Source organism: Cryptotermes secundus, unplaced genomic scaffold (genome assembly GCF_002891405.2).
Source record: "Cryptotermes secundus unplaced genomic scaffold, Csec_1.0 scaffold274, whole genome shotgun sequence".
NCBI lineage: Eukaryota > Metazoa > Arthropoda > Insecta > Blattodea > Kalotermitidae > Cryptotermes > Cryptotermes secundus.
The window spans coordinates 483,766-504,736 of record NW_019735463.1 but is presented as its reverse complement, the minus strand read 5'-3'; the positions used below and the strand labels follow the sequence as shown (position 1 = coordinate 504,736).

The window sequence follows — 20,971 nt, the reverse complement described above, 5'->3', positions numbered from 1 at the left end:
TGAGAGGTTGCGGCATTGCCATTCCAGTCTGTCGTATTTCGTTCCGTTAAGGTTACTGTGTGGCACGTGTAAATGATGAATAGCCGTATTATGCAATAGCATCCATCTTTCTTGTCATATCGCGTCCATATATTTACCTTAGCACGTTATTCTCAGACACTTGTAAATTACATTCTTCATTCAAAATAAGAGACTGTAGTTCAGAACATTTAAAAATTAATGACAGAACTGTGTTTTATATAGCTTTATATCATGAGAGTTAATGTTTCTGACACTTTGAAGGATGGATAATGGCGGTATTTTTGATGAATAATAATAAGAGTTTTGCGAATTAATTCTTCCTTTGATTTCATAATATCTCTGAATTCTGGGTGAACTATTGTAACCGTCCATTCTGACTGGAGGAGTGTTGTGTGAAAATTAAATTTTGTATTAAGTTAAGATTAACAATATTACAAACAAAGAGATCCGGCAGATAGCCAGCTCTTACACGCGGAAGGGACATAGTTCAAGTTTTGCTATGTGAACAGGAAGTAACATCTGGTACTTTCCTAGAATTCTGGCAGTTTCAGCAACGTCGGAAAGGCTTTGAGAAAATGAGAGCTGACAGCTTGGGACAGCGATAACTTAGAAGTGGGACGGCCGGAGCCTCACACCCTGACCGTAATGCATCAAGGGGCTGTCATCCTTAGCGTCAGGTCAGCATCTGCCAGAATCACATAGCAGAGCAACATGATTGGGAATTCAAAATTTAGGGAACCTCCTAGTTTGAAAAATTAACCAATGGCAGAAGTGGAGGAGTGGATTTCTCTTGGAGTCTGGGGTTCGTGGACCTCAGAATTCAGAGAGAGGGCATTCCACCTCGGAGAGTCTTGACACTACTTTCGGCAAAGTCGGACACTAAATTTACCACTACGGCCCTTCCGTAGAATAGTATAAGTACTCGTACAGTACAAAGCAACAGTAGTAAGAAATTCAGTTGTATTCAGAAAGCCGGAAGATATTAAAGGACTACCAAGTGCAACCGTCGAAAGGTGGGTGATTGTAGCGAAGTGTTCTTCCTGCCCTGTCCGAGCCAGACCCTTATAAGACCCTGGGATAGGAACCCAGCTCTACTGATTAAAGTAAAGAACCCAAAGAAGTGATCGGTGGTGGAGTGGCGCACAACGAAAAGGGCACAAAGGAAGTGAGCGGTTACAATATCTTGCATCATTGTTGTCAATTTCGTGAAATTCTAACCAGTGTTAATAGAAAAGACAGTGGCATGGAACACGTTTTACGTTGCTAGGTGACCCCGAAATTCAGTACTGTTACGTCAAGATAGAAAGAGTGACGTTAACAGGGGAACCGAGCGAATGATTGGTTCGACAAAGTTTCGCAGCCTGAATGGCGTCTTGTAGGATCTCAACAGCTGTATTACGGCCGAAGAACCACGGAAGTTCCAGAGTACAGAGTAATAATGCAATTAAAGAAACGGAGCTGCAAATTTGCTCTGAAAATTTGTTTTCATTTTTATTGCGGTTTATTCAAAGCCCCTGAGTACCTCAGCATGTATAACGTTGAATAGTGGGATGATCACTGAACAAAGAATTGGAAAGGATGCGAGAGAAGTAATTGTGACCTAATTGCGGTAATTGCGGTATTGGTCTGGTATGTGCCTGGAGATACTGAGAAGAACCACTAAGAACCTCTCAGAGTAAGCGATGTTCCCATCGGTATTCGTTCCCGGGTACCTCCTGAACGCGTATGTGGAATATAAAGAGAAATTTGTACATATGGTCGTTGCAGCCAACTCGATTGTTCAGATTTCATTCAGTCCAACACAAAATAATAATTTGTGACGGTTCTGTACTTTCATTTATGATAAAATTAAGAGTAGATAAGGCCGCGCCATAGCTGAAGAGGTTAGTCGCTGGCTTCCCACCACGGCGGCCTGGGTTCGATCTCGGGTCTGGTCAAGTGCAATTTGTGGTGGAAAAAATGGCGCTGGGACAGGTTTTCTCCGAGTACTTCGGTTTCCCCTGCCAGTCTTCTTCCTACTAATTGCTCCACAATCACCCTCACCTATCATCTGGGGCCGGTACAATAGGCCAGAAGTGGCCGCAGTACAAGGGACTTAGTCCAATCCCACTAGAAGTACAAAAAAAAAAAAGAGTAGATACAAATTTGAGAACGTTTGCTTTTATTTAGATCGGGACATTTTGTCTTCCAGCCTCCTGTTGAAATAACTGAGGATTCAGATACCAGAAACTGTAACTTGACGTTAATTTCATATGCGCGTAGAGCTTGGTCTCTCACTCGAAATGAGAACACGACGCTAAGGGTAAGGACGTTATGGGGTCTACCGCGTACGAACTGTAACCGTCCCCTTTCTATCTTTGTATTTATTTGCCGGCTTCGGTAGACCACTTGACTCTTCTCAGGATCGTGTCACGGTAATAACTGAGGCAACGGTGAAACTGCGCATTTAAAACCAGTCCACTGCTAGAAATCAAAGACACTATTTCTGCTCTCCACAAATTGTTTATTTCAGAAGCAAGCAGGGACTAATGTTCCCTTTTTATTATTATCAAAGATTAATCGAAACAAATAAAGACTGATAAATTTTGATAAACTTGGAGAGTGCAGCCCAATGACATCTGCCTCTGATGAATTCTAAATGCCAAGTCCTTCTGCCCACTCTATCCTGCGGGTGCGTCGCTTCGTCGCCTGTATAGGATTTGAATCGACGGCCTTTCTCCCAGACAAGAATAGTTTCCTATTGGCTGATTTTAACTGCCAAATCCATCATACCATCAGCACTAGACAATCACATAACGAACTTTGAGAATAAAAAGGTCCAAAGATACAGAACCCGGTACCCCACATGTGAAAGCGGTTATTTCTTAGTTTAGGGTCCAATTACACCCTTCCGAAGACACCTTTATAACAGCTACCCTATTAGCAAAACAAAATTTACATCTTCGGCAAACTACAGACTTGCCTTTTGTGGTGGCCTCTCTCCCTTTTCCGGCCAACCAAGCTGCAGGTAACAAAACAAGGCAGTTATTTCTGTCCAGATGCGAAAAGCAAGTCATAACTTGCTAATGGATCGGTCTCCCCAATAAATCAGTCACTCTATTGAAATGGCTAAAGAGGAACATAGCGTCTATTGAAGAGTTGTAAACGGTTTGGACTGTCACAGAACCTCGAGTCTCGAGAAGCCCTCTTACTTCAAAGAGCTCAATTTTATTTCTAATTATTAGCCTATTCGTTTTTAAAACAATTCTTGTATTCTTCATCTCATCCATAAATTTACAACGTAAAAATAAATAAAGATATTATCCTTCCAAGAAGGCGACTTTAAAGAAGGCTAAAACAATCAAGTTCCTTCCGTCAAATGTGACACTTTTTTAAGTTTTCCACCTCGTCACCACCTGCCTTACATGTTTCGGCTCACCACGGAGCCACGTGTTGCGATGCTTGTGTCACACAAGCATCGCAACACACAGACAAGCAACATCAACTACCGACAGACAACACACATCAACAACATCCCGAAGCAAAAAGATTGGGCCAAGCGGGAAAGAATTCTAGGGATTTTAAGAATTCTTACTTCAAATAACGAAACATAATTTTACAGAATTAACGACGAATCAAATAAGAAAGCTACTGTGGTGTGTGAAAAACTTTTAGTGAACCGACACTCTGGGTAATTTTAACTATTTGTAATTATTTTAATTAACTGGAACGTGGCTATCTTGGACAAAGTGAAGTTTTGTGTGTTGGTGATTTCTTTTTCTACTATAAATGCCTCTGATGATGGCTCCGTGGTGAGCCGAAACATGTAAGGCAGGTGGTGACGAGGTGGAAAACTTAAAAAAGTGTCACATTTGACGGAAGGAACTTGATTGTTAATTGGTTGGTGTGACGGACCAGAATGAAAGACCTTAAACTTAAAAAGGCTAAAACCTTTCATCGAATCGAAATTTACACCCTCTGATTTCGCTATTCTGGCATTTGTCGTCCACAGCTCTGCATAGAGCAACTAGAGACAGTAACACAGCGACGCACTTATGGAGTACTTAAGGTTATCTCTGTCTGTATCCATCCCACTCCCAGCAAAGTTCGACATGTTCAGGAGAACATTTGTATCAGAGAGAGATAAAGCTGGAGGGTTACGGAGAAATATCTCACGCCTAAAAACATATTTGTAATATTTTTAAATATTGAGAAACGCATTCTTATATGTAATGTGTAGTTTAGTGTCCTGTCTTCACTTATTTTGAACCTTATTTTAAAATCAGATATAATGCAGCTAATCTGAAATTGAAAATTCATCTGACATGAAAATATAAAAATAAATAAATAAATATTCTGTTGGAGTCTTTAAAATAAAGAAGAATTTCCGGGTAGCAGATGGTGGTGCGAGTTCAGACGATCGGAATGGAGATGCGAGACGAAATTCTCCGCAGCATCTCGCGACAATAGACGACAGAACATCTACAGATGGTGACTGATTGAGCCCATTAGCACAGTAATGATGGTAACTGCAGTGATTAATGCCTTCATGCACTTGTTTGTGTAATGGAGAGAGAGAGATAAACGTTATGCATGTCTACTTCATGAAACAGAGAGGGTAAAAACACATAACAACACCACTTACTGTACTTAGAAATATAAACTGAAATTTTGTAAGATGACATAATAACGTATAAAAATCTTCTCCTTATGCTTTAGCTTCCCGGAACATATGGAAAATTTTTATTATTATTATTTTATTATTCTTAGTGGGATGATACTGAGTCCACTTGGTACTGCGGCCACTATTGACCTGTTGTATCAGCCCCTGATGATAGACGATGGTGATTGTGGAGCAATTGGTGGACTGAAGTTTGGCAAGGAAAACCGAATTACTCGGAGGTAACCTGCCCCAGTACCACTTTGCGCACCACCAATCACTTATGACTTGACCTGGGATCGAACCCAGGCCGCCGCTGCGGGAAACCATCGACCTGAGATAGTGCAGGGCATATGGAAAATCTTACGAATCTTGAAGGAAACCAGTGGTGTTTCGCCAAGAGGATATCTGTATTCTGATTACGAACGTGACAGGCCATAAAGAGGCGTGGGGACTTGGGATGAAGCTCCAACAATACGAGTACATATCCTCGGCAGTAAATGGAGGTGAAGTATCCGCTTTATGTTCTGGCTGTGCTGCAGCTAGAGAAGCATATCTTCATCCCCATGGGTGGGCTTCAGGGAGCCTTTGTATATGGTAGCGAAGAGAGAAACTTCTGCCCTGCTGGGAGTTGAACTCCGGTCGTCCCATCCAAGCATATACACTGGTAGAAACTTCATACCGTCATACCATAGCCCAGTATTTTTAATAGTGATTTTTTGGCACCACTTACAAGTAAATACAAGTATAATGCTTACCGGATTGTATTAATGCGCTGTAAGTAAGCATACTGTAAAGAAAGCACTGACACTCTTCTCAGATACTGGTAGTAATTTTCGTCTGAAAGTAAACGCAGATAAATTTGAGTAGCTTTTATGTTAATTGATCCATTCATACTCTATTTAACGACGCCCATGCAATTGAAAATGTTTGAATTATGTAGTGTTGAATGAGATAAGAAGATTGCGTAGAATGGTGAGTGGTCAAGGTTATTGAGAAAATTGGTCGTGGGCTGTGTTAAAGTACTGATTAAGCAGATGGTTAGAGACATTCATTTGAAAATCGTAGCCTCAGTGAATTGTGCCAGTAGAACAAGATGAGAAGTTTTATTTTATTTAACGATTTTCGTATTGTCACAAAGTAGTGTACAGAGTGAGAGCTTGGAAGGATAAGACACATGACCTCTGGCTCAGTGTTAAGTAGAAATGAAGTGGCATCGTCTGCATTACGGCCCATAAACTTGCATCTAATCGGATGTAATCATCAACAAGGAGCGAGATATCTTAGCGATAAGTGAAGACAGACGAATGTCCTAGCCAGAAACCTTTCATTCTGAGAAGGTGAATAGATCAGCGGTTCGGGTGAGCTTATTTCCTTTGGTTGAATTATTACAGATACTTAAATTAACGGCGTTTGAGAACAAAATTCTAAAGAGAGAAAAATTGAATCTAAAAGGGATAATGTTATCAAGAGGGCGGTTAGAATTACGTATGGACGTATTTAAAAAGAATGTATTCTGTTGATAGTCAAACACATTTCGGAGGAAGATGTCGCCTCCATCTTCAGGGTCGAAAAATAAGCGAAGCAAGAAAGCAACGTGAAAGCAGATGGAAAATAGAGCAGATACTCCCTCTGTAGGCACAATGTAATTCTTGTTGTTGCGTTGGAACTTCTGACTCGGCCGTCAGAGAGTTCGTTATCTGAACGCCTGCATGCAGAGGGCCTTGAACTAGGAAGATCGAACGCGTGCTGTGGGATGATGTAGGGCAGGACAAGACAACGGCTCCACTAAGTGAAATCAATACTATCTAGGGATTACGCTCTCATTCCCTCTCGCCCTCTATAAACAGCACTCAGCTGCACTTAGCATTCACGTAGCAGCGATCCTGAACACAGTTCACTGGCTCCATTGCACGAGGTGCACTGTGGGACATAGCGCCTCTCCGTCCGCATGTTACATCTCCGAAAGTGCTCACAGTTTCGGTTAAACCTCATCTAACCTTCAGGGCTGAGATTTTCATTTGGGATTTCACGCCGGGTTCTCTTTCGTTTCGGACAGAAACGATAATGTACAGTCAAAACATTAATGCTCAACCTTCCCTGATGCATAGAGGGTCACCATCTCTGTCTCGTCTTCTACTATCAGAATCTGTCTATTTATGGCTTTGCAATTCTTCTGTTGGACTTTGGCCGGTTTTTCAGCTTCTTAATCCTATATACGGTCGGTGCCAACTTTAGTGGATACAGTGTGTCACGTGGTCAACACAACGAATCCCCATGGCCGTTAATTTCGGTTTTCTAGACAGGAGCCGCTGCTTTACTATTCAGTTATACTCACGAGGCTGAGTGGATCCCGTTCCAGACCCACTACTCACAAAATCTGGTAGAGCCGGGAATGGAACCCGGACCTCTGGGTCTTTAGCCAGGAATTCTGACCATTACACCACAGAGTTGACACTAACTTCGCCCACAAGCCTTGATCGCTCTGTCGGTATAGTTCGCTTGCACAATAAAGGCCACGGATTTCTTTTATATGCGGTCGGTAGGCCTCCTTGGCCGGGGTTCAGTCCGTCGCAACGCCGCTACCTACACACAGGATAAAAGCAAACAGACATCCACGCCTTGGGTGAGATTCGAACTCACGATCCCAGTGTTCGAGCGAGTGAAGACAGTTCATGCATTAGACCGCACGGTCAATGTCATCGGTTGCATTGGGAGTCACATTGTACAAATATAATTACAGTAAACCCTAGTTACAGTGGGCTAATAGGTGGGACAGAAGCTCCATTAGACGCTAATAAGGAGATTTGCCTATAGGTAAATGCTAAGAGAAACTTCAAAGCGAAGGAAAAGCCCCAGTCGTAAAAAGAAAACGAGGAAAGTAAATACATGAACACACCCGAAAGCGATGAGATGGAGAACAAATTTAAAGTTGTAAGATCTGAAGATTTGACGGCGGTGACTATGAAGAATGCCATCTTCTGGGATGTGGCACCGTGCAGATCTTATGAAAACCGACGTTTCGGAGGAACGTATCAAGTCCATCTACGGGATATAAAAATCCGCGAGCGAGGAACCAACGTGAGCAGGTACGAATATCTACACCCACCTGCTCACGTTAGTTCCTCGCTCGCGGAGTTTTTCTACCCTGATGGTACAGGCGATGCGTTCCTCCGAAACGTCGGTTTTCACAAGATCTACACGGCGTCACATCACAGAAGACGGCATTTTTCAAAAGTAAACTTATTTCTACGAAATCTACAAGAACAGGAAACTATGTGCTAGTTTTTCGTTTCTGTGCTGTTAGCTATTACAGTTAGTGTCTGGGCGAATAGGAACGGGACGCAGCGAGGAGTCAGCAAGACACGAATTTGCCCAAATTCCGTTGCATTGAATCAAAAGTAAAATTTTAATGTTCCATGCTGAATATTTTGCGAAATACCTGTTATGTAATGGACATTATTTGGGGACAGCGTTAACAGCATATTAGCTCAACATTGGAATGAGTAGAGACTTCGAAATATATTTATTTTGTGTATTTGTATTCAGAATAATATTTTCCTAATAAGGGAACACGTACACTACATAAGAGACTGTAAACTATGTATAAAACGTAAAAGTAAAAAAGTAAAGCTATCCCTTTAACAGGCCCTGAAAGCCCATAGGGTTGTGAGACGTTGAGGCTCCCACATTATCTAGACAATCAGCTCAAAGATGGTGGCAAGGTTGTCAGCCTTACTCGCTTTACTCCACAGGAAAATTATTTAATTAATTCCTGGTACTCATTTCTGTTAGAGGCTGAGTCGACCCCAGGGCCATAGTGCAGCTGGAGGGATTAGATCAATCGAAAAAATCCAATGCCCTCATCGGGACTTGAACCCGCGACATTCCGGCTTGTAGCATAGTGCCTAAACCAACTACGCTACCGCGTGCCCCTATATAAAGTGTAACCTTCATAAATTGTAAATAATTATTTATGATACTAATATCATCATTAGCGCTTTAATATTGTTAAAAATAGCTAAGGAAATTAGAACCTATCTACTTTGTTCTGTTCCAAGGGAAAATATCACCCATATCCTATAAGGTAAATAAGAACTACATAGGTGGAGTGGCTTATACTAGGTTTTATGAAAATCCGTCATTTTATTGCGTGGGATATGGCATGTACAGAGAATGACAGAAACGTATATCAAATTGCGCGTGACCTGAGATACAATTAACTGTTGATCCGAGTTGAAACTTCCGCTGGGAATATTAGGCTTATTAACCGAGAGAATGCAAGTGGGAATTACAAACTTGTGGCAAGAACAGGTTTATAATGGAGAATTAACCTTGTCTGACACGCTGGGCCGTGATGCAAAACCTGTGGAACGCATGCCCAACAAGTGATGTCTTATGTAAGATTTGAGGCTTTCACGGCGGTGACTATGAAGAAAGCAGTCTTCTGGGATTTGGCACCGTGTATATGTGGTGTTAACCGACTGTCTGCACAGTCTGCTTTTACCGGTTCTCACGGTCTCTTCGCTTGCAGATTTCTTGCATTTTTTTTTCCACCCTGAAGATGGAGGCGATGCGTTCCTCCGAAACGTCGGTTAACACCACATATACACGGTGCCAAATCCCAGGAGACTGCTTTCTTCAAGTGATGTCTCGTCTTGTCTTGTTTTACAGCGTCTTCAGTATAATCGATTGTATGAAATCGAAATACAGGATGATTAGCGAACTCTACAGGATGTGAAAGGCGTCGGCAGAAGTCTAATTTAGGGTACTGTCCCTGTATTCGCCTGTGAAGTGGCTGAAGAATATCACGAGGAACCAGAATCAGGATAGGCGGTATTCTGACATAGATTCCAACCCGGAATCTCCCGAATGCGAAGCTGGCCACTTGAACCTTACCTTCTCCCCTTGTTTCGTCTTCTAGTCAGTATGCATTTTATCGTCAAAGGAGGCTCCTCTCTTTATATTCTTCCTTACTTACTTACTCATGGAGCTGAGCCCTTCTGGAGGAGCTGCCAATTCTGCAGCTACTAAAAAATTTTCCAGAATTGTATGGAACCCGAATGTTCATTACCGTGTTCACAAGAGCCCTCCACTGGTCCCTATCCTGAGCCAGATCTATCCAATCCATACCATCCAATCCTGTCTCTCTAAGATCCATTATAATATTGTCCACCCACCTACGTCTTGGTTTTCCCTGTGTTCTCTTTCCTTCTGGCTTTCCCACCAATGTCCTATACGCATTCTTTATATTCTTACACGCAGACAAATCCATTTGTTCCGGTAGAAGACAGTTTTTGAGCAGTACGAATTCCGTCTTAAGTGGATATCTTAACTCCTTTTGTAGTCTTTCCCACTCTGTACATTTACACGTATATTCTATGCGATTGTGAGGCCATAGCTTACTTAAGGTTTCGTCACTTTGGCCAGTTCTTTATGCAATCAAATGACTACTATGACGCCCCCAATAATAAAGTCCTGCAGTTCATTCGAAGTGTAGGATTAATAAGGGATTAATTAAATGTGAAGCACAAAAGATTACTGTTGTTCGTCACGATGCTAGGGCCGGATTGTGGCCCACCCCTCATACATATATAGATACATACATGCATACGTGTACATACATACACACATAAAGAGTGAACGGATGAAAGGTATCCAAAATAAAATCATTATATCTCAGAAGAAATTTATTATACACATTAATGGGTTACACCATTACAAATGGAAACTATTACAGTTTTCTCTGCGTATATAACTTTCTCAATAAATTTAAATGTGGGCTCCCTTGGTGGCACGACAAATATCCATACTTGAAGCATGGTTGGTGTTACCGTAGCTACAGCGTCCCTTATGCGGGCTTTCGGGGGTTGAAGATCGTTCATCTTAATCTGTAGACAATGTTCTTCACATAACCCCACAAGAAAAAATCCACTTAAGTTAAAACTGGCGACCTAGGAGGCCAAGCGATTGGTCCACCTCTGCTAATTCATATCCCAGCAATCTCTCTGTCCAGGTGATTCCTAACATGGTGACAAAAATGTGGCGGCGAATGCGCGTAAGTCTGGTATGAAAAAAAAAACTTTCAGAGTTTTCCTTTCCAATGACATAAACCGGATACGTGTATGACAGTTTCCGAGATATACATTTTTTATTTTGGATACCTTTCATCCGAACATTCTCTACATACCTACATACACGCACAGTTAGCCATTCGAAGTGGATGAAAGGGACATGTGTTTCTACAAACTCTGACAGCTGCATATTAATAAGTATCTGAAAAAAATGAATGGAAATAGAACAATTCTAAAAGTTATATTGACAATAGACGGACTGTGAGAAGCTTGAGAGTAAATACAAGTAGATAACGACTAGAGCGTCAAGAGAAGGCAATATAAATTCCGAACCGAACAAAAATGAATAATAGCAAGTAATTCAGAAAGTTTATATCGCTGTTATGAATTTGCCAGGTTCCTTTCACACTTTCAGGTGTCCCCACTGCGAAAAGTGTGTTCTGGGAGAATCTGTTATGGGTGTAAGCGGGAACTGTTTTTCTATCGCCAATTTCGTTTCGAAATTTTAGGCGGATTTAAAGCCTTTCATAAAATTAGAATCAATGTAGTTTTGGTAATCTTAAACATATCCCACAGTAAATCAAGGGAAAGTTTATCTTAAGGGAGCTGTGGTTAAATTACACCGCGACTCTGGGTTTGCCGTTTCATGTTCCTGCAGAGGAACTTAGTTCGGATTTCTCAACTGATGACGTGGAATCCGATTACGGTAGAAATGTCTCTGACGGCGTAGTCTGCAGGTTTCGTTTGGCGTTTCTCATTCATTCGCCTTGGATCCACAACGATCTGCTTTACTTAACAGAGATGAAGTTCTGTGCATTATTACGTGGCACAGTACCAAAATTTTGACCTTTACGGGGTCTAAAGCAAAATCAGGAGGATTAGTTTAGTAGATAGTAATTTACGTAAAAGCTCCTGACGTTTCAGAGACCATCTCTGTCCCTTACATCAGTCCCTGATGGTGGGGACAGAGATGGACGTGAAACGTCGGTAATTTTTAAACAACTGACAAAGTAAAACTGATTCGTGAAGATAAAATAATCCTGTATGACCTGAAGCTTTCGCGCCGAATAAATACTTTTAAATACTTTCGGGATATAGATGACTCTGAAACGTCGGTAATTTTTAAGCAACTGACAAAGTAAAACTGATTCCTGAAAATATAATAATCCTGTACGACCTGAAGCTTTCGCGCCGAATAAATATTTTTAAATACTTTCGGGATATAGATGACTCTGAAACGTCGGTAATTTTTAAGCAACTGACAAAGTAAAACTGATTCCTGAAAATAAAATCATCCTGTATGACCTGAAGCTTCCGCGCCGAATAAATTTTATTAAATATTCTCGGGATATAGATGGCTCTGAAACGTCGGTAATTTTTAAGCAACTGACAAAGTAAAACTGATTCCTGAAAATAAAATTATCCTGTATGACCTGAAGCTTTCGCGCCGAATAAATTTTTTTAAATATTCTCGGGATATAGATGGCTCTGAAACGTCGGTAATTTTTAAGCAACTGACAAAGTAAAATTATTCCTGAAAATAAAATAATCTCGTATGACCTGAAGCTTTCTCGCCGAATAAGTTTTATTAAATATTCTCAGGATATATATGGCTCTGAAACGTCGCTAATTTTTAAGCAACTGACAAAATTGATAGCCCGAAAATATTTAATAAAATATATCCTGCGCGAACTCGTCAGGTCATACAGCAGTGTTTCTCAACAGCCGGGCCGCGGCCCGGTACCGGCTCATCGTCTTATAAAGTAAGAGAGTTTACCGTGCTACGGTTTGACAGAGGTTGAGAACCACTGTCATACAGGATTATTTTGTTTTCAGGAATCACTTTTACTTCAAATATGGGCGTCTCTGCTTCATCTTCAATTGCTTTTTATAGCGTGCACTCCTGTTTCATAGCGAGAAATTGAAAGTATATTAATGCCGATAACTCATTACAAGTACTGAACACCAGCACAGGCACTGGGTATGTATATGTACTGAAAATGCTTGTGTTTCTTGTAAATGTACAAATATCGGAAAGGAAAAAGCAGTATGGAAATACGTTATGAAGATTGCGTACAGAGCGAGTCACAGTGTAGAAATCGACGCATGACCTCGTATGAAGAGCTTTAAAGTCTTAATTTGAAATACTTTATTTTTAGTGTATGTATAATGGAATTTAATCTCTCATTGCAGTGTATATTTGTTGGGTATGTAACAGTAAAAGTGTACCTGCTGTACATGTGTCCAGACTAGTCAGGTATGCATTTGAATACTGGAATAAAGTACCATGCACGCCTGCTTCTGTTGGAATTTATGGTACAGAAATGACAAATGCATATATGTTGGATGTTACAGGTGCATCTTATGTGGGGAGATCGAGTTCAAGCAGTAGCCAGCCAAGGGAGAAGCCTACCTGTTGACCTGTTGATTAGACAACCGGCTTAACGCGTAACATTCTCTCCTGTTAACTTACACATACGCCGGCCTACTTTATTTCGCAAAGATGAACGCTGAAGAAATAATCCAGGAAGTTCTACAGGGGCACCTTACGTCATCAAAATGGCCGACGCCGAGACTGGTGAAAATTTTCATAGCTTCTACGAGAACTGGTGAGTGGGACTGTATTACTGTGCTCATCTCTGTCCCTGTGTCCCAGCTTTCTTGACAGACTCAACATTTCTGCACGCGTGGGTGTATCTTGCTGAGGCTTGCAGCACGGTATCAAAGTTTTGTTTTATATTTGGAAGGAAATTATATATTCATCTTTGTTGATGATGGAACTGATTAGCTCAAATTGTAAGAGGTATCATGACATGTTTTCTTTCCCACTTGTATATAGGTAGAGAAGGAAATTGTTTCAAAATGATATGGGGCCTGCCTCTTTCCTATCATGGAAAATGTTAATTAATTATGCACACCCACAACGAGTTACATTACCTCGAAAGTAAGCATGGTCCGTGACATTAATTTCAAACATCATTGAAACATGGATTCTATGTGAAATACAAAGATACAGCTTTGTAACGAATACGGTAACAGAACGCTTAACCGGTAATAAAGACTTTCAGCTAATTAAGAGCTCTCGAAAAAGAGAAACAAATAAATATAGCAAATCTATATTCTAACAGAAAGAACACTTTTACATTTCAGCCCTGATATTCTTGTGAATGGAATACTTTAATTAATAATATACCCAATTATTCCAAGCTGGGATATTACGAAACATAAGTCTACTTCAGTAACGCCTTTAAACACACAATGTAAATTTAGATACTATAGGGTTCTGACGATGGTGTATAACACACAGAGATATTGGGTTTTCGGACTGTAATGGCACAAGGGTTATGTACAAGTAGATATAGTTTTTTTGGGGTAAATTTGGAATAAGTTTATCTAGACTCTAAGATTAAGAAACAGAAATAATGAAACGTACCAGGAAGCTTGGGTTTACAAAGAAGTGTAACAGGCTATAGCTTAGTAATCAGAATGCTAGCATGACAGGTAATAACGCTGACATTGAGGAAGAAGCTATATGAAGTAGGTCATAAACACTATGGCATGAGGAAGACGCTGAGTCGGAGAAGACGGTAGACCTGAAAGAGCCAACCCCTTTTCGATAAACAGCCAATGAGTGGGCCACACCGACCCAAAATCACGTCAGAATGGGCGGGCCAATACACCCCGGAACCCAACGAGTCAGCAAAAACAGGGTACATAAACCCTAGAGGAATCAATCAAAAAACTTTTGACTTTTGACTTTTTAATATTATTAATTGACATAGAGTTCAGCCGGAGGCTATCGCCGAGAGAGTGATGGCAATGAGTAGGAGTTGGTTGGTGATGGCGAGCGTCTGTTTCCTCAGCTCAAGTAAGTGAACCAACTTCATATAGCCATGAACATTAAGTGTGATAGTATTAAAGTGCAAACCCCAGGGAGAGAAAGTGAAAACTAGGTGGACTAGGTTTACAAAGAGAGACAGAGGCGTAGAATACCCAACAGCAGGGTGACAGGAGATAGAACTAATGTGCGTGCTACAGGGTCATAACCAAATGTAATGCGAACCGACGAACGTCGGCAAAGTGTGTATATATGATGTATATAGCGACATAGGTGAATAGAGCAGGCTAGAAACGCGCTGTGATATTAATTAAACCTATCATTCCCTCAAGTGTTACCCTCTTCCCTGACGACTCCAGCACCTCCCGAAACTCCGTGGCGAATTGCGAGTTAAAGCCAGGACCAGTGACGTAAGCGATCGATAAGTTTACTGGAGTTTTCTTGACATAACAAGATGGTGGCAGCATACTAAACCTGGTGACAGCGCGGGACANAATAAAAAAATACCCTCTCGAGGGCAGTGTTTGGCAGATCGGTTGGCTAAGATGTGCTGTTGGATTTGGGGCGATATTTTTAACGAATGGAAGTTTAACGGGAATAAACACTCCTGCACTGAAATAACTAATGTGATAAGAAGTACTATAATGAACATCTGTTGGTGATTAATTATGTTATGGATTGAATGATTTAGTAGAATTATAACGGGTGACAAGTTCGATTATAAGCAACTTGTAACATGGCTATCTCTTTCTGCTCGACATATTACCAGTGCCTTCCTGTTCGAGAAGTTTTTCTTTTCCAGGAAGGTACTAATACTATACTGAAACTTATTCTTACGTAAAACATTTGGCAGATAAACTTATTATAGATATTGAGAGATGTCTGATTACATAAACTTCTAACTTTAGAAACTCACAAATTAAAATAGAACTATTTTATAAATATATTAAAATTACGTTATTATAAAACACGATATTTTTCTACAAAGTTAGTTAATGCAGACCAGCAAAAAAAGAAAAACAAAGTGTTTCTTGACTGTGAATATTTTATATACAAATGTCTGTTGTAGGTACGGAGTTCTGGGCCTATTTTTAAGTATTATGACTTTGAGATGAGGTTCTTAATTTCGTTTAAGAAAAAGTGGAAAATAATAATATGACGCAGCTTTGCGTACCAGCTTTAACTGTAAGCATGTTTAGGGAGCTTCTTGTTTGTTATTTCTCGCATCAACATTATTTGAAAATGGAAATTGTTTGAAAATATACTTATGTTTTTCATCTAATATTACTGAGGTGATCAAATCAAGGTGATGAAAGCGGGAAGGCATATAGCATTCAAGGCACAGATAACATAAAGTTTCAAAGGATGGGACCACTTGGGGGACTTACGTACATTCTGGAGGACAATTTGGAGATGAAATTTAGAGAGATATGGTATGAAGTGAAGACTAGAATAAACCAGCTTAGGATAAGAACAGTAAGGAAATTTTTAGAGATTTCAGTAATTTTTGTTGTTGTAGTAATAAAGCGGTGACTTTCTTGAATAACTGAGTACCTTTAAACGTTTCCAGAAGAACGTTAGCTCATACAGTTAAGTGTAAGGGTCTGAAACACGGCAAGATGATCCGTGGAACGCGACATAGCTGAATCGGTATAACATCGGGAGCGGAAAGACTTGGACTGCCAAACACGTCCTTTTGAAAATTAAATCCCAGATATGCAGCTCATGTCACATGCATATCTAGTCCCATGGAGCAGGCTCTTTCATTTGAAGTTAAGAGTTTTCATACAATCAAGAAAATCCGATGCTGTACAAAACCCGAAGGCGCCTAACGATCATAATAATTAGTAAATGCTCCCTATCCCAAGCTACACCCTCATTTCCTCTTCCTTAATGGTTCATTTGAATATTATTCTTCCAGCTACCGTTATGTCCACAATTATATTTAAAATATTGTGACATGACACCCGAAAACCGGAATAGTGAAGTCAGAATAGATTATCATTACTAGGAAACGACTCGGTAAACACATTCCCGTGGCAACTAATACGCAAACAACATTCGAGTAACGTACGTTGCTAAGCGGCCTCCGTAATCTAGGGGTAACGTTTCCACCTCAGGACTCGTGGTACGCGGGTTCAAACCCGGCGGAGGTCGTCGAATTTTTTAAGGGCGGAAAAATTCAGCGAACAAGTCTTCCGGGAGGGACTTTAAGCCGTTGGTCCCGTGTCGTAGCTTTACGGCACTTAAAAAGCCTCCTATCTCCAAAGGAGGTCACTGAGCCAAATTCAAGGACGTTTCCCGCCCAACAGTAGTCTCTAAGGCCTCTGATAGATGGGGGAAGCATTATACTCGTAGATACCGCCAAGCCAGTTGAGAACTCGCTGGCTCGGTCGGGACTGATGGTACGCACCAATATCGGTAGGGTATAGAGACTGGTAGAATATCATAGAGGGAAGCACAATGGACCAATACTGGTCTAAGTGCATGGGGAAACCCACCCTCTCCAATAACTAACTAACTAACTAATTAACTTACGTTGCAATGCAACTGCTCTGTAAACACCCCTTCCCAACACGGGAGGCTATGTTTTCTGTGTGGTCCATATACAGTGATTACAAAGAAGATTTCAGTTGAGAAGAATTGTTTTTCGAGACGCCAAGATCTGCCAGGATATGAGCTTGCAAGGAGAAGAATTGAACTGAGTCCAGTTTTCGGAATTGTCTTATGCAGAATAATGGAAAGAAATGAATTAGGCTGTGAAAAGGAAACTTTATGTGTGGTTTGAAGTGACAGCGAGAATGTTAAAATCCGTTGCCAGGATACGACTGACGAAGACTGAGAGCGCTAGTGCGTATGTGAAAGGGTGAAATCTAAAGTGTGTAGATCGGCGATAGCGCTGTTTTGTCTGTAGTTCCGGGTTGTGTGTATAAGGTGTCAATAAATCCGATCGTCTTATCCAGAACCCTACACGCATATCCCTTCAAGTGACAAATATGTTTCCTTTTGAATATATACTTCACTAAGTACAAGAAAAGCCGGTCACGGTAGCCGAGCGGTCTAAGGCATGCACTGTCTTCGCTCGCTCGGAAGCCGGGATCGTGGGTTCGAATCCCACTCATGGCATGGATGTTTGTGTGCGTTTTTCTGTGTTTGTCTACAGGTAGAGGCCTTGCGACGAGCTGATCACTCGCCCAAGGAGTCCTACCGTATGTCTAAGATCTAGTAAACCGAAGTGAAACGGAGAGTTTCATGGAGGTAGGCCTAGGCCCAAATTGGGGCTGTAGCGCCACAGAAAAAAGTACAAGAAAAAGTATTATATGTCCCATTGTTATGTCTGTAAGCTATGTGTTATGTTAGTTAATAAGGTAATTTATGATTCTGTGCATTTAACTCTTCAGAAAATAATCATTAGAACAAATGGACAAAAATGCTATTATGCATCTTAAGAGAAACCATTGGTATGTTTCCTCCTTGTTCGGGTTAATGTGGTTATCTCCTCAAACGGGTCCATTTGTATACTGTTTTATAATTCATTATTGAAATAATTTTTCCGTAAGGAAAGAAACAAGTTCCCATTGACTTTTTGGGACTCAAACTAATCTTTTGGAACACTTGTACAGAAACCCACGCCCGATGACCATGGCGTTACTTACACCTCCTGCTAGTTTTTTCCTTAGCACTACAGCCTCAGTGGGCCTAGGCCTACCTCCATGAACTTCTCCATTCACTCCTGCGAGTATAAGGACACTAATTAAGATAGAACACAACTTAGCTCAGTATTTGTTTTCTTGCAGTTGTTTCATAATTGAAAAAAGTCTTCCTTCTTCATAGAGAATACAAAGGACTTGTTAATTATTAAATTAGGCAATTTAACAAAGATATTTCAACTGTGAGCTTACACAGGGATATGTAAATCTGAGCGGTGATCATAAATTATTAAGTAGATAAAGCCATAGAAAGGTGTTCGCGAACTGTTTGAAAGTACTGTCCTCTCATTCTCCTGACGAGAGTGAGAAAATAATAAATCCTCTCATTATAATCGGAAAACTGGCTTACAATTTTGGAGGATATCTACTGATACTGTAAATGCGAGTATCTAGCCTATTGTGACTTGGGAAATTGAAGAATCAGAGAATACCAGGTTATGGCACAATAAACAGTGACGCAACAGTTATACACGCAGCAATACAAGAATTGTGGGAAGCGGTGTTCTCTCTATGTTCTTGCAGAGGATATATATGGAGAGTGGAACACAGCCGAGTCAGTCCAGAGAGACCATTCCGAGACTTAAGAATATTGTACGACAGTCGCCCCTGGTGGAGGCGTGGGAGGCGGAGGAGCCCCCATTGTTGTAAGTCGTTGCGTAGCAATACCCTGTCAAGTTGTGGCATGGGCGCCAGGCTGCGAGGACATGAGCTCTGGATCAGAGAAACTTCCACTGTTATAAGACGTTACGCAGCAGGCCGAGAAAACGTAGTGCGTGCTGTTGTGATCTATAGAGAGCGTGTATTAGCGATAGCGCTTTAGTTACTTGTAGTTACTATCGGTAGGAGCCCAGTAAATCCGATTACCAACCCAAGCTCCGTCTACAATCGCTCAATCACGCGGCACTATGTTGTAACGCAGGGTAAGATGACTGATCAATTGGAAAGAATTTGAAAGAAACCACTAGTGACACAATCCAGGTAGTATTCCAGAATTCTCCTGGAGGGACTGAGGAACACCACGAAAACTTCAGTTATGATAGCCGTTGCCCCCCTGAGATTCAAAACGAGCCCTTCCCGAATCCGAGTCATGAACTTCACCTCTAGGGCAGCTTGCTCAGTTCGAGGTTTTATTCAAGTATTTCCCTCCTATAAATCCAAAATATTACTTACCTCAATGCCCAATTTTTAGGTTCTTTTTAGCTAACGACTATGAACTCTTAGCTATTGATTTGTATCTTTTCTCTGACGTAGTTAGGTCTCTGAAATCCTGCCGCTACCGACGCAACTCATTAACTTAAGTGCATGGACGAAGTAATACAAAACAATTATCCAGCTTCACGTCTGGAGACGGGAAAGGAGAGCCTTGTCTCCAGGTCTGTAAACATTGCCTGGAGTGTCGTAAATTCTACTGAGCATGTCTGATGACAGTTTTACAGCTGAGTCTCGTGATTTACGAGATTACAGCATACTCACTATTGATAAACTATATATCCAGGAATTGCATGTAATCTATGAGTTCAATCCCATATTACGTACATGTTGTGAAGTCGCTCTTACGGCATTGCACAGCCTTATATCTTTCTTCGCTAATAGTTTCTTTAACTAACTGACAGAGATTATGAAATATGCTATTACAATCATGCTAATAGAAGCTACCGCACAGATGTACTTATATCCTTCATTCATCAATGGATCTACAGCCTTTCTTTGGGCCCTGGCCCCTTGTTCAGTTTCTTTATCATTTCTGCACAGACGGTAGGATTTCTTGGACGAGGATCAGCCCGTCTTAAGGCGCTACCTACACACAGATACAAACACAGAATAAACGCACACAGACATCCATGCTTTTGAATGGGATGCGAACCCACGATTCTAGTGTTCGTGCGAGCGAAGACGGTCCATACCTTAGACCGCGCAGCCACTGTGATCGGCACTAATTTCTTACCGTCAGTAATATTAACACGATGACTATGCGAACATATTTATTGGAGAATTCACCATCAGCACTTAACACAGTGTTCTGAAATTTCGTGTGGTGATAAATATTCGAAAACTTTAATCTTGTTGAGGTAAATTTCTCTTTGATGAGGTGGGCAGTGCATGAAGCACGAATGGGGAAGAAGAAGAATGCGTATAGGATATTGGTGGGAGAACCAGATGGAAAGAGACCACTGGGAAGACCATGGTATAGGTGGGTGGACAATAATAAAATGGATCTTAGAAAGATAGGATGGAATTGTATGGATTGGATTGATCTGGCTCAGAATATGGACCAGTGGAAGACTCTCCTGAACACGGTAATGAAACTTCGGTTACATAGAATGCTGGGAAGTTCTTGAGTCGTTGCACAATTGGCGGCTTCTCAAGAAGGGCTCAGCTCCATGAGTAAAATTTCTTTATATAACTGTTGCAATGTGTATTCTAACTCCCGAAATATAAATTTAGTTTTTAGTTTGCTGGCAGTAGGGTTAACCGGTCTAACTAATGAAATATTGGAACTGCGCATGAGAAAGTTTGTACGGAGAAAGGTAGTAAAAAGAGCCAGCAGTTTCTATACGAAAAATCGTTATTTGCTAAAAACATAAACATGATGAAGAAAGCAGTCTTCTGGGATTTGGCACCGTGTATATGTGGTGTTAACCGACGTTTCGGAGGAACGTATCGCCCCCATCTTCAGGGTTGAAGAAGT

The 20,971-nt window shown here is 41.0% G+C and overlaps 1 protein-coding gene across 1 annotated transcript in view; it reads left to right on the top strand.

Moving 5' to 3' along the window:
• The window catches only part of LOC111869301 (NACHT domain- and WD repeat-containing protein 1), a 275,140-nt gene that overhangs the window by 74,060 nt on the left and 180,109 nt on the right, over positions 1-20,971 (top strand). The window contains exon 2 of the mRNA XM_023860707.2: positions 13,090-13,343. Within this exon, the coding sequence (XP_023716475.1) occupies positions 13,238-13,343 (106 nt within the window). The 5' untranslated portion in view covers positions 13,090-13,237. The remainder of the gene's footprint in view (positions 1-13,089; positions 13,344-20,971) is intronic.